Source organism: Rhynchophorus ferrugineus, unplaced genomic scaffold, assembly GCF_030347505.1.
Source record: "Rhynchophorus ferrugineus isolate W39M unplaced genomic scaffold, kcgeb_rfMv2 rfM11, whole genome shotgun sequence".
Classification (NCBI taxonomy): Eukaryota; Metazoa; Arthropoda; class Insecta; order Coleoptera; family Curculionidae; genus Rhynchophorus; species Rhynchophorus ferrugineus.
Genome location: NW_027472590.1, coordinates 22,631,244 through 22,646,558, shown reverse-complemented (window position 1 = coordinate 22,646,558; position 15,315 = coordinate 22,631,244). Strand labels below are relative to the sequence as shown.

General features: G+C 30.6%; 1 protein-coding gene and 1 long non-coding RNA gene across 4 annotated transcripts; one reads left to right on the top strand and one right to left on the bottom strand.

The window, feature by feature from the left end:
- Nucleotides 1-2,377: 2,377 nt before the first annotated feature.
- On the top strand, nucleotides 2,378-6,351 carry LOC143204594 (uncharacterized). Of its 2 annotated transcripts, XR_013007637.1 has the most exons (3): nucleotides 2,378-2,657; nucleotides 2,735-2,818; nucleotides 6,230-6,351. It is a non-coding gene; the product is annotated as an uncharacterized LOC143204594 (long non-coding RNA). The 2 variants fall into 2 exon arrangements; XR_013007636.1 differs by lacking the exon at nucleotides 6,230-6,351 and having other exon boundaries at nucleotides 2,735-2,960.
- A 1,020-nt stretch (nucleotides 6,352-7,371) lies between these two features.
- Coq8 (ubiquinone biosynthesis protein COQ8, mitochondrial) lies at nucleotides 7,372-14,343 on the bottom strand. Of its 2 annotated transcripts, none has more exons than XM_076417203.1 (9): nucleotides 13,756-14,343; nucleotides 13,295-13,656; nucleotides 13,013-13,226; nucleotides 12,811-12,938; nucleotides 9,642-9,825; nucleotides 9,407-9,583; nucleotides 9,148-9,350; nucleotides 7,884-8,036; nucleotides 7,372-7,833 (listed from the first exon to the last, which is right to left on the bottom strand). In XM_076417203.1, exons 1-9 carry the CDS (start codon nucleotides 14,030-14,032, stop codon nucleotides 7,549-7,551), a joined length of 1,983 nt encoding a protein of 660 aa, XP_076273318.1. In that variant the 5' UTR covers nucleotides 14,033-14,343; the 3' UTR covers nucleotides 7,372-7,548. The 2 variants fall into 2 exon arrangements, with proteins under 2 accessions (XP_076273318.1, XP_076273317.1); XM_076417202.1 differs by having other exon boundaries at nucleotides 13,013-13,246; nucleotides 13,291-13,656; nucleotides 13,756-14,336.
- Between the last annotated feature and the right edge of the window lie 972 nt (nucleotides 14,344-15,315).

Below are 15,315 nucleotides of genomic sequence, written 5' to 3'. Positions count from 1 at the left end.
GACAATATTTTCCTTCTCATTTTATTCTAGTTAAAAATAGACACAATGCTATCTGATACGTTCGAACGTGTAACTGAACTGGCCTGCCAAAGTCGTCCGGTTGCAAAATACTTCAAAACAATAGCGATAAGAGTTTTTAAACCGGCAAACGTTATTTTAATACTTTGCTTGTTTTGATAAATTTCAAATCGCTGCTTATCATTACTTTTATTGAAAATTCTGAAGCCAGACGGAACAGACTGCGTCTCTAAACAGTTATTTTGAACAGGAACGAGATAATGAACGCCCCTCATGTCAGTAAAATCTCTATCAGTGTTATGTTATGTTAGCTCTATCAGAGATTAAATATATGTAAAATATATTTAAAATATTAATATATATTAAAATTTAAAATATTAAATAAAATATTATATATATTATTAAAAATATATTATATAATATATCAAATATATATTAAAACAGTGAGTAGTTTTTCAATACAAACATAATTTAATACAATTGTTTCAAAGGAAACTGTTAGTCTGAAAATTTCGAGGATGTCTAATGGAACTTTACGGATGTTGCGATTAAAAGAATACAATTTTTAAAAGCATATAATAAAATGAAAGAAGTCTTATTATGTCAATTTATGTATTTAAATGAGACATAGATACTGCAAAATAGGACCAATAAGCCCGATGGTCACTCATGGCAAGATTATAATAAATAGTGTTCCACCAACAAAAGTTGATGGAAAAGAGTAAACGATGGAATAACCATTGATTATGTTTTATTAGTTCATAAAAACTTCGGTTCGGATGAACTCGATCAAACAAGTTGAAGAAAAAATTGACAAAATGATGGAATTGTAAACAAAAGCTAGATAGATTGGAAATTAATTAATTATTTACTTGAATGAAACTTTCTGAATATGATATGGATCCAATGCTGCCAATTTCTATGGTAGGGTGATGAAAATGGGAAGAAGTAAAGGTGGGTATATAATTAATATATAACTGTAGGAAATATTATTGTAGAGTGTAAAAAAATTATGTGCACAGATATGTGTGTAATTATTCAGAATATACATGAGCATTTGATTAAAATGTATCAGAAAAGAAAGAATAGTAATTTGCATAAATGGCAAATGCTTGAAGGAGAATGCAGCGATTAAATCTAGTTTTATCAAGAAAAGTGTATACAGGTATTAACAGAACAAACTAAGGAGAAATATAGTGATATCAAAATGTTTTACAAGGAAACACTGTACCGAAGGACACAAGAACTAAGCGTAAAAGATGGTGCTCCCTAATGAAAGTAAAATATATTACTTGGATATACTAAAATTGTTAATTAGGTGGATTACGCCTCTAGGTGATACAACAACAAACGCGTCTAGAACCCCAACTCATAGGTGGTGTGGAAAAGAGTTCAACGTAAATATAATCAAACAGAACTTAAGCCTACAAACTATTACAACTGTGTACTCAACTGTAGTTTTAAGTCCTTCGATAATATATTATTTTTTTATTTAGATTAAAATTTTGTTACATGTCAAAGCCAAACTGTACTAAAACTCTAGTACTAAAGTTTATGCGGCAAAATAGCGACGTTTTGACGTCACAAATTTAGATGACGTATGTACAAAACTTCTTTGGATAGACTTTATAAAAATAGATTTATTTAAAAACGTGGAACAAAACAGAAATATAAAAATCAGTTAAAAACCTACTGTGTTTAATGCAGACAAATACTAACAGTATATTCTCTTACGGTATATACACAGTTAACTGAAAATTTATGGCACATTACGCATATACATATTACGTATTGTCGACTACCTGATTTATGACATTTTCACCAAATGTGCATACACTCTTGCATAGCGAATAACAACTGGCAGTGAAAATTGAAAGTGGTAATTTTACAAGTAAAATCAACTAATTCAACTTCACGGGTAATTCATTAATATAATTTTAAATTAAAATATAATATAAAAATAATAATAATAGTTATAAAATCTTATTTTAGTGTGTTACCTGTTAGTAGAAACGTATATCTATAACAAAAGTAATGAGTAGTAATAGACAAAGAAATAGAGTTTGAACTTTATAGAAATTTTATGAAATTTTGGGTAAATATTTCCCAACGTCCAACATGTAGATGTCACTACTTTTAACATATTACTTGTTTTATTCGCTATGCTAAGAGCCGCGACGGGATCTGATTGGTTCATTTCATTCTAAGGTTTGTTTATTTATTTTGTACGCCATTTTCAATGTGCCTCATATAAAGAATAGTGTGGTTCGCTTTTTATAACCTTTATAAGCTAAATTATTATTTTATTTTATTAGTATATACCAATCGGTAGTTGAAATGTGTTCTAGGAAGTGTTGTGTGCCCGTATGCAAAGATAGTGAGGAAATGCATCATCGTTTTTCGTTAAAGAAGTACCCGGCGATCTTTAAGAAATGAGTAGAAAACATTATAAATCCTAAACTGGTTGGGTTGAACATAAAACAGATTGATGATCGTTACCGCGTGTGTCATAGACATTTTTGTGATACATTTATACTTTGCTTTAAGTATTTATGAACAAGTTAGTGATGGTGAAAATAATACCACGAGCCCAGAATATGTACAAATGGAAATGGATCAAAATCAAAATGATATAGAAGGTAAATTGAAGGAGTCAGTTACATTTCTGTTCATAATTCTTACCATTAATTTCTAAACTGTTTTACTATATTTGTAGTGCTTAGTTCCATCGTTCGAGGTCCACAACCAGGGTGTGCGAAGCCAGTGTCATTAGCATTTGAACAAACTCCAGAAGATAATGGTAAAGTTTTTATTAATTCAGCTAGTATCCGCCTTTCTGATCATTCTTATTGTTAGTTACTTGACTCTATAACTTCAGTTCCAGATGTTACTATAAGAGCAAACAAAGTTTTACGTCTTACCATAGTGTACAGCTCAGGTTATCTAGTAAAACTTTTGAAAAAACAAATTAAGTGTAATTTCTGTTTACATACAATTATGAATAAATTAGTAGACCCACAAATTGAGACTTATTATATAGAAGCAAGACAATATCTCGTGCCCCAGACTCCAACAAAATTGTTTTATTATACTGTAAGTAGGTCTTTGAGCTATGTCTTTTATTTTATTTAGCGATACAGCCTCGTCAATAATATAACAAAATTTTTGTCAAATGTTTAAAAATACAGTAAATTTAAAACCCTTCAATTATACATTCCATAATGATGTTTCCGATAAAATATTAAAAGTAATAACAAGGTGTGCTATATACTTTTGAGTAAAACAGGTAAACAAAATTTTAAGAGACAAAGACTCAAAGTTTGATTTCGGTATAAGAAAACAAAAAGACAGAACTCTGATAGATCATTTTAAATTTACAGAAATATGAAAAAGGAAAAAGACGGAATATATTATTTATTTTATATTATTACTCCATAATAATTGATGTAAAACAGAAAATATTCACAAACGTAAAACGTATATTTCTTGACCTAAACAAACACCAAAACTTTTAAACAACTGGCTTAAAAATAGATGCCCATAAAAGATGATGGCTTCGCACAATTTAAACAACCAATCACGTTCCATTTTAGTAGCGGTTTCATCAATTTAAATTAGCCAATCACAATTTGCGATCGCAGCGCCACCGTTGATTGAACTAAGCCAAACATTTTCCCAAAGTCGCCTATACAGTGAAATTTATGTTTTTCTATGGAAGTCATTTCAGTTTTTGCCCTGGCGATGGTGGGAGCTCTGGTTGCTCTTGATTGTTTGTATTTGTTTACAGTTTATTTCTTATTCTACCGTTCATATTTTGATTATAAATAGTAGACAGTAATGGATAAATCATTAATTTGTGAATATTGTCAAAAAATCTTTTGTAGCAATTCTAATATGAAAAGGCATACGAGAAAATTCCATCCAGGTGCATACATATTCAATGTTTGTTTTAATTTTGCAATTTGCATTCAATTCTATACCAAATTAATTATATTTTAGGCATAACTGACCCTGCAAGAGTAAAAATGCAGATAAGTATGACCCGATGTCCTTTATGTAAGAACATCTCATCAAAATCACAGATCGTTAATCATATAAAGTCATTCCACGACATTAAAATTGAATAAAAAACATCAGATTTGGGTCGCTCGAAGATTTTGCGGTGTGGAAAAATAATATTGAATATTGAAATAACTAATCCTATTTCCTAAGTTCTTGAAATGAAAAAACATTCAAAAACTCCAAGGAAGTATTAAAATAAATTATATCCAGATGTTATTAGTTATCCAGATGGAATAATACCGGCAGACCAGAGACGAGACTGTAAAATACAATACATTAAAACAAGTGTAGTGCATGGAAATGAATTGGATAAGTTATTTCTATTAAAACCTAGATGGAAATATTATAGCAGCTAAAATTCTAGTGGATGCTATATTAGTTTGTTTTTTTTTGATAACATTATTATTAAATGTGCTTAATACAATCTTAATTATAAATTAATTTATTGCTACAATTCATTTGTTCTTGGATTAATTCACCAGCAAGACGTAATATATATATAGATATCAAATAAATATATCAATAGATATTCCTCAATTATAAACTTTCTAGAAGTTCATATGGTTTGGTTCGTTTCTTCTGATATCCTGCGCGTTGTCCAGTAGTTCTATTGCTTCCATGTTAGTATGATTTAGTAATCTTTTTTCATGTTTTAAGGCGAAATCTTGGATAACTTCGCCAATCCATTTGATTTCCAGGTCATCGTCCAGTTCTTCGTTGGTTACGTAGCGATAGGCATTAGTAATTAATCGAAGAATTTCTATCTTGACAGCGTTGGATGATTTAAATTTTTAGTGCAACCCCATATTTACACCCCATAGGTCCAAATTGGCTTTATGATTTTCTGATAAATTAATCTCTGATTTTAGATCAAGTAGAGAGTATCTTCCGACTAACCAGCATAGTTGTTTTATTTTGGTGTTTTGCTTTTTGTCTAACATGATGTTTCCAATTTAATCTACCGTCAAGATGGATGCCGATGAAAAATTAACATGAACAGATTTGGAGCTAACATATTAAGTTGAATTTTCCAATATTTCGTCCATTTGTAGATTTTGTTGACTGCCACTTGTACTTTTTCTACTGCCCTATATCTCTATGTCGTTTGCCATAATAATAGTGTCGTCAGCAAAGTTTCCAAGTAGTGTTTCTTTTGTTGTTAGGATATCAACAGTGTAGAGCAGATACAGGAGAGGTCCTAAGACGCTACCTTGTGGAACTCCAGCCGAGATATTTTAAATGTGATACTCTAAATTTTCTTCCGAATAAATATAACTCCAGCAATTGACAATAGTCACGCGGTAACAATTTGCTCATCTTACAGATTAATTCCAAATGCCAAACCCGATGAAAAGCTTGTGAGACATCCAGGAATATTGAAGGGTAGTATTACTTTTCCTCAAATGTATTTTCAATAGCCGCAGTTACTCTGTGCACTTGATCGATTGTTGAGTGGTGATTTCGAAAACCAAAATGGAAATCTGGTATTATTACAAAATTTTTAGCTCCTTTAAATATTAGTTTCCCAAATAGATTTGATATTGCAGATACCAGAGAAATAGGCCTGTAAGATTCGAGTTGTCCGGCAGGTTTGTCAGGTTTTCTGAGCATAATTATTTTTGCCACCTTAAAGCATTCCGGAACATGCTTCAGTCTTAAACAGGCATTAAGTAATCCAGGTGAAATATCATCTATTCCAGGTGCTTTTTAGGCTATATCAGGTCAAATCCAAGATAATTGTTGCAGTGGCGTAATTTTAACGATTCAACTTATTGACTCGTAAAGATATTCTAGTAATGAAGCATTGGTAAATGGGGTCAAAAAGAAAATAGAAGTAAGAATTTTGCCACGAATAGGTTTGAATTTTGTTTGCCGAACAATGTTATCGAAGATGATGAGAAATAGGACAATGCGTTCAGTTAATATGTCAAGTTTGTGGCTTGTATGATATATTAATCTGTGACTGCACCTAAGTAGGACATAACATAAAAAAGTATGCTTAAAATTCTACCTCATGATGTAAAGAAGAGTTTATCGATTATTTTTATAGAAGTAGAACTTTGGTTTGTTAATGTAATTATTATATATTGAGAAATAAATTATATTTATTATCTTATATATTATTTACATATTTTCTTTTTTTTTTCAGGTTCATTATAGAAGGTGAAAATTATACTAGAAAATGTATTCAATTTATTTTTTCATTTAATTTATTTACTCTAATTATATTTATATTATATTCATCAAATATACGTATAATTTATAAGAACTGGCAACATCGCGTGACAGGCTTTTAAAGTATTAGACTCTGATGCTGGCTTCCATATGAACTAATAGTAAAACCAAATGAAATCAGGACATTTTTGAAACGAATAATTATGGTCGATGAAAGATCACCTATAACAATAATGTACGAAAAAGATCGTGTCCATAGCTCAGAAAATTTCACAAAAGGAAGATGATCTTGGTCTCGATCATCTCAGAAGTAACCCCTGCGTTAGAAAAGATCGCCCTCCTTCATGTTTAATATTTAGTACATCAGAATCAGTACAATAAAATAGAGGCTTGGTTTATTTTCATTTTCAATTTTCAAAGAAACAATTTTTAGTAACGTTCATTCTGAACTACAATTACCGACTGGCGAGTGACCAATTTAGAAATCAGCCCAGAAGACATACGGTTACCGACGTGACTAGGAGGATCATTCTGCTTGTTATATTTTGCACTCTTGTCTTTTAAATAATCACAATTATAAATTTACGACCATACCCCAGCAGGATTCGAACCCGCGACTATCGCAACAGCAGGAGGACCGTCCTCTTGCCTTTACAACTGCGCCAACCAAGCCGTCACTTGTATTTTTAAAACATAATTTTTCATCAAAATCTTTATTTTTTGCAAAAACAAAACTGCATTTCTTATTAAGTTTTGGTATATTTATATCGTAGCACATATAAAATCGTAAAGTAGTTTCTCAAAATCAAGTTATCATGACTCTTCATATCATAAATATATTTTTAATTTTTGTTGAGCATCGTCAAATAACTTTACTAGTTTGATACATATTAAATATCCCTTAACTTTGTAACTTTTAAGTGAAACCAATAAAATATACTCATAAAAATAATGGCAGCAGCTGCTAACACTATTCTTCAAAAAAATTTGTTCATGCCTTAAAAAAATATTCAAAACAAAAATTAAATTAGAAGCATTATTTTATCCACTCATATCTCCAAGGGGGTAGTAGAAAAGTCAATATCAAATGAATTGATCAAGGGAGCAATAAAACAATTTATTAAAATGAATCAGTGTTTTTAGTCATCAAGAAACAAAACCAGATACCAGAAAAAGAATAAACGGTATTTAATCCAAAATATATTGTTAAAATATATTAATATATTTAATAATCAATACTTAATATTTAGGGACTAGTTTATTAGTATCAACATTAAAAGAAACAAAAACAAGTTAATTTACGGGATTTTCTCGGATATACTCCTCGTATAACTCCAAAAATCTATCTCTACAATTAATTTTCACCCTCAACTTTGACAAGAGCAAAAACACGCCTGATAATTTCCTATGTAATGAATATACTTCTTCGGGTGGAGGACATAATCGATGAACCAGCATCGTCTGTGCCAGATTCTGAATTCTGGCAGTTAAATCTTGCTGGGCAAAATCGTATTTGCCGGGAGTGCGGAAAATTTCACCGAGCATCATGACAGCGTCGACATGAGCATCTTCCATTATCTAAAACATATAGTGTAATAAATTCGTCTTTTAGAAATATGTATGCTTACTTTGCTTTCATAACCTGTCAAAAATCCTATTTCACGTGACTTGCTAAGTACAACATCAGTATTTCCGTCACAAGCAGCCTTTAATATGACGACATACTTATCCATAAAGTCCTTTGGGTATTCCCTACTTGCACCAAAATCCAGTAATAACAACTGGAAGCAATGTTTATGTTAGTAATTAGTTATACACAATATACTAGGTTTTCAGTAATTTTTTTATTAATAGAATTTACTAATTAATTTAATATACTTGTTCCACTGATATGTAGAGAAAACAGAAACTACAAAAATATCAAAACAATATGGCACAATATCCTAATACAATCTAATAACATATCCTAAGATTTGACATATCTCAACAACATAACCTTGAAATATTAGAAATTTAAAAAAACGTGCTATTAATAGAATTTACTAATTAATTTAATATACTTGTTCCACTGATATGTAGAGAAAACAGAAACTACAAAAATATCAAAACAATATGGCATAATATCCTAATATAATCGAATAACATATCCTAAGATTTGACATATCTCAACAACATAACCTTGAAATATTAGAAATAAAAAAAACGTGCAATTAATAAATATCTAGAACTAGTTATATTAAAGTTAGCCTATCTATCTCATCTATATCTAAAAACTATTTGACAGTACGCGATGTTGCCAAATTGTTCAACAATGTTAAGAATCACAATATTTCGGTGGTCGCACCACACTGTCAAATGATTAGCACCGTTAATATTTGCAATTCATTGACTATACTTGTCTCTAATGACATTTAGTGTTTTGTGTAATATTATATTGTTTCTTTGCGTATTTCTATTTTTTTTAAATATTCATATATCATATATCTAAATATGTAAAACAATATAACGATAGTTTTAAATTAACATGAACGTAGATATTTTAAAAAATGGGAACCAAGCTTGCCATATTCATAGGATAAGTTTGTTAATTTTTGGTTAAAGTAAGAAAATGTGATTTAGCTCTTAGATATTACATATTATAAGCTTCTTTATATGTCTCCCAGAGAAAGACTTGTTTCCAAGTGATAGGAAAGCATCAAAACTTATCTTATCAAAACACTCCATAATTTCGTTTTATGAAAACATTTATCACAACAGCATTTTTTTATGTAAAACGCCCAAAAATCAAAGGAAGCTAAATGTGGCCAATAAGATGTTTTTAAAACAGTTTATTGGGTTTGATTTGTTATGTTGGTTTTGAAGTCATTATATTGCAAATAGTGATCTTGTTACCTGCTTCTTAGTTGGATTATATAAGAAATTTGCCCAGTTTGGATCGGTTTGCATATATTTGAAGCGCATGATTTCCAAAAGGCAAAGGTTCATAACATTTTCGCCTATAAATTCCCGATCCTCATAGTCCAAATCAAAACACTGATCTACCGGCAAGCCTTCAAGAAGTTCTGTCGTCAATATCTTCTTTGTTGAGATGTTTGCTAAAGCCAAGAACATTTTTTAAAGTATGATAAGTAAACGTTGACAAGAAATATACCATCGACATAAGGGACATAATAGGCATTATAATTCTTTAAAATATCCTTAAACTTTCTTGTACAAATTGCCTCTCTGATATAATCGACTTCCCAAGCTAGTTCTCGCTTTGCCACTGTCATTAAATTATCCAGAAACATTCCCTTAGGAAACATGTTCCACATGGTCATAATTCCCCCTAAAAAAACGTTACAAACATCCTTATAAAGTTTGGGTTTTAACCCTGATGATTATACCCAGCATGTCCAAATCGTTTTCAATAGCTCTATCAACACCTGGATACTGAATTTTTACAGCAACTTCACGGCCGTCACTTAATTTAGCATAGTGAACCTGTCCAATAGATGCAGCGGCAAAAGGTTTGTCGTGAAACTCAACGAACTTCTTCCTCCATTCTGTTCCTAACTCAGATGACATCACCTATAGGAAAATATTAACAATAAAAGCTGATATTAATGGGACTGTTAAGTAAATCAACTAAAAAAATGTTAAAATACAGGGTCTGTCTCAAAAGTTTCCAGATTTTTTTGTAGACAATTTATTGTTCATGCATTTAAACTTATAAAAGTAAGCTTTTTGTGCATAGATACGTTTTATAGACATGTATTAATTTTGTTTTCATAGGCAAATCAAGCTGGCTTTATTTTAAGTTTCAAGCAAAAATTGACCAAACACTGTGTGTTTTCCCAATGCGACAAAAAATACAATACAGTCTATCCAAAATGGCTGTGAACATACATCATCAATATGTTTAATGTATTGCCTGCTACAATTTGTAAATTCATTTTAGAATCAGAGAATATTTTCCTTAACATTTTATTCTACTGAAAAAGAGACACGACGCTGTATCATAAGTTCGAATACGTCCGGTTGTCAAACGTATGTAAATGTCTACTACAGTTTATAAAACACTAAACGTTCTTTTAGCATTTTACTTGTTTGTTTTGATAACTTTTAAATCGCTGGTTAATATATCATATTACTGTGATTGAAAATGCCGAAACCAATAGATAGAGACAGAATCTGATTGCATCTTTAATCAGTTATTTCGAACAGGAATTAGATAATGGAGGCCCTGTTTTGCCAGTAAATTCCGTTAGGGAAGTAAATATTGATGATATTAAATATTATAAGTAGCTACAATTTTATTGAAAATGTTTTTAGTGTGTTGCTGCTGCGCTGAATATTAGTGTGGGCACTGTGATTAAAATATCTAACAAAATGAAGAACAATATGTTAGATTCACACAAGAAAACCCGTGTATATACGAAGTGGGTGACGAATAAAGATCATCTTGATATTAGCTGTATTCGAGATATTACGGAATAGTTAAAAACTGAGTATACAAAAATTTTCTCGATATAAACATAATTTAATCAAATTATTTCAGAGAAAATTGTTAGTCTAGAAAGTATACATAACAAAGTTAGGGACAAGCAGCTTTTTAAGTCTTCCCTTCATACACTCTTACGAGACAGAGGATTTAAATCGAGTAAAGATAACCCTCGAAGAGGTCTAATGAACCGTCCAGACATTGCCTTGAAAAGAATTTAATTCTTAAAAGCATACAATAAATTCAAGGAAGATATGTTATTTGACTTTGTGTGTCTTGACGAGACTTGGATATTTCATCATGGTTCATTGGGCCACTCTTGGCAAGACTAACAAAAAAAAGTGTAAAGACAACAAAAGTTGTTAAAGAACCTAGAGGAACCATATTTTATCAGTTATTGTAATAGACAATGCTCCATATCATAGCACACTGGTAGAAAAAATCCCAATAATAACATCGACAAAGGTTGTAATAAAGAAATGACTTTCAAAACATGGATTAAGTTTTAAAGAAAATATGCTAAAAACTGAACTACTTCAAATTATTAGTATGGACGCGATCCTTGAAGTATCTTAAAAAATGAAAAATATAATATTGGAATCACCGAAAGGAGAAGGTCTGGAGACCAAATATATGAAACGTAAAAAAACAGTGTTTTCAATATAAAAATAATGTTAATTTTCAAAGGTAATTTTGTTAATCTGAAAAGTATCCTTAGAAAGCTTAGAAATATGCAGCTCTTTGAGTAATATAGGATTTAAAATGTGTAAAGATAGAGGTCTTGGACCCAATGACCCAGAGGAAGTGACCCAATGGTCAATCATGGTAAGATGATAATCAAATTAATGTTAAGATCACAAAAGTTGATAGAAAAAGGTAAACGTAATAAGGTAATGGAATAACAATTGATTGAGTTTTATTAGTTATAACATTTATTAATAATTCACTGCAGATATATTGTTCCTCATGCTGGAAACAGAAGGCGTTAATAACCCTTTCAGTTCGAATAAACTTGTTCAGACACATTGAAGAAAAAATTGACAAATGATGAAATTGTGAACAGATGTTAGATAGATTAGAAATTAACAGCTTAGTTATTCAGTTGAATGAAATTTTCTGAATATAGGATTATGATTCAATGCTGAATATTTCATAACATGAAAATATGCCCCTAGAACTCATAGATGGTTGTGAAGAGTTCAACGGAAATACAATAAAACAAAACTCTAACCTGCAAACTATTATAACTTTATAATTATTTGTAGTTTTAGGTCCTTCAATAATATATGCATTTGATGTACCTACTATGTTAAAATAAATTATAAGTGATAACTGTAGTTTAGTTTTAATTATTTTATTTAAATTAGAATGTTGTATGTCAAAGCCAAAATAAACTAAAGCTCACAGTTGATGCGGCAACATTGTGACATCTTGACGTCATGAATTCAAATGACGTGAGTTCACTGTTCTATTGAACGGATTTATAACTCAATCTCTTTAAGACTGACTAAAAAGGCAGAAAAATATTGCTTGACTTGAATAAGTTGGTAATTATTGTTCATTTCAATACTCATATAATTTCATACAATTAATAAATTTGATCATAATAAAAATAGACTGCAGAATATCTATACTGCGCGACTCATACGACCCTGTGTATAAAATGTATAAGATTGCGTGTTTATGTTAAGACTGATAGTGAGTGATAGTAAAATATGAATAATAATGAGTGAAACATCTAGATATAGATTTAGTTTATGTTAGAATAGATTTAAAACATCAGTATTGTTTTGTGCTTGCCATCAACAGTCGCCACATCTTTCTATAAAACAAAATAGTTGTCTAAAATAAAATAAATGAGATTTCATGTGTTAATAATTCCCCATATATAAATAAATTGGATACAGCCTGGCAACATTGCAGTATCCAATAATATGATCATCAGCTAGTACAAAAATGCCTTCTCCTTATATTCTGGAGAAGTTTTGAAACAAACCCTGTACACATGCCTTCAACAATGACATTGTTGTTAAAAATCAATGATACCCAGCATAAAAATAATAAATGATAACCTGATCCAATTGCCAATTAGGCATAAAATCAGCCGACTTTCTAACTCTTTCCAATGCTTTTGCTAGTTCTGGATTAACAATCGAATCATCCTGAATACTGAGTATTTGACCAAGTTTAAGTGCAGCACCTGTAAATTATCCTTATCATTAATTGATTGTTTGGCTTTGATACAACATATTTTAATCACAATAAATAACTTACCTCTCACTTTACACAATGTGTCAACTATTCTTTTCATATTTGCTTCATTTAGCATTATATTAGTTCCATCAGTTTCAACATTATCAACAGAGAAAGTTTTCTTTAAATATTCGGTTGCTGTGCCAATACTTAAACCTGCAGCTAATGTTCCAAAAGACCACATCCTTCCAATTTTACTAGAAGGCACTTTTTGTTGTTTTGCATTATCTGTTAACTGAAATAATAACGATGTACCTTTTCATGTTTAAATAGTGAAGATTTAATAAAGCTTAACACACCTACTTTTAACTTTGATTTAGGATGAGGACTTGCTGATGGTTTGGCTTGATTTTCTTTTATAGTTTCACCAACTGTTTTTTCTTTTCCCCTATGGTCATTTTCATATTTTTCCTTTACTTCACTTTTTTTTATTAATTTGGCTCTATGCTCCATATCTAGTTTTTCTAACAGTTCCCTGTCACTTTCTGTTAATTTAATTTGATATTCAAGTGGTTGTAAGTTATCAACTACAGAATTTGATATACTACTAGATACATTTAAAGAATTCAAAGTTGATAATTGGTCTTTATTTGGATTATCCAATGATTTTATGATCAAACGGTCTCTTGTATCCAAATATGACTGCCTACTAGTCTTGTTTTGGGCTAGAAAATGTGTAGTTATAAGATCCTCCTTTAATACAAATTCAAAAATATTATCGTAGTTAGTAGCTTATTTAGAATTTATTAGTTATATTATCTTACCATTGCCTAATGTCAGATCCGCATATACTTTCAAACCCTGGACCACAACATTCATCCTTTCAGCACTTTCTTTAACAGTGTTAGCAACATCCTCTATATTATTAGGTTTAATAGTGACCGATTTTGTCTTACCCTCCTCCAAGCAACGTTGAATAAGAGGAGGAATACTAGAAGTCTTATATACATGATTTAAGCTGTCACATTGAAGCTTAACCTGAGCATCAAGAATTAATTTCAGTGCCCTTAATAGACTAATCAAATCTCTGTTTACGGACATTAGGCGTTAATTTCCGACTTATTAAGTACAGGTTAATATTGAAAGCGTTAATAATAAACACCGTAAAAAACAAACTTACTTCACTTAGCTGATTTTAAAGAGAAAAATTAAACAGGTGTTTGAACTGATGCAAAGAAACATAAAATTTCAACAAAAATAGTAATTGTTTAGTTATTATTTTCTAGGGACTAAATAAAATTTAAAATTAATCAAAAATAAATATTAATTTAGAAAAAAATAGTTATACAAGCAAAACTTTTCGATTCTGGGTATTTTAAAAATAGGTTATATATATTACTCATACCGATGTTTATTTAGTTGCATATACATTCAGAAAATTATACAATAGATTAATTTGCTATCTTAATATAATTTAATTAAATATACTTTATAAAAATATACAACTAGTAAATTTTAGGCTGTTTGAAAAAGAATATTCAATTATAAAATATAAAACATAAGTTGTTATGAAAATTTATTCCTTCCTATCTTTGTCCTGGCCTAAAATCAGGCGGTGGAATGCACGACGCCTATCCGGTCGCAGATGGAAGACGACTAGAGGTGTTGGATACCCAAAAATTTCTCGATATTTCGATATATCAATTTTTGAAATAAGTATATATATATATTCTCAATTCAATTCTCAAATTTTTACCTCTCTGGATTTGGGAATGCCAACCGAACCGTCGAAGTGGAGACCTAGATGTTACAAATCACTTATGATTCAGCACGGGACGGAATTATTAATATCACTTATGGCTTCGGAAAAAAAGAGAGGCTTTATTTACATCGCTGTTATTCTATACCAGTCTCAATACACATTAAAACGCCCTTTACTTGTTATTCTTCTTCTTTTTTACATACTAAGAATTTACTCTTGTTTCGACATGAATCACATATTTAACACTACGTAGGTGACATTATCCAGCCATGAAATTTCCAGAATTTGTACCACTTGATGATTTGATCGTGCTTCTTCTGTAAACGTCCTTGACAACAACAATTGAGAAACAACAACAATTGAAACAATTGAGAGCATAGGGTATTGTCCTCTCGACAAGCTTCGAAATGGCACTGAGAAGACTGATGGGTCTGTAATCAGACTGAGATGACTTTGCTCCTTTCTTGGGAATAATCACTATATGTGCGGGTTTCTAGGACGCCAGGAAATGTTGCAGCCTAATGATAGAGTTAATGATGTTTGCCAGTTCCGCGAGCAGCTTATGCGGGAGCTTTTTTAACTGGGTAATCGATATTCCGTCGAAACCCGGAGATTTTTTGGT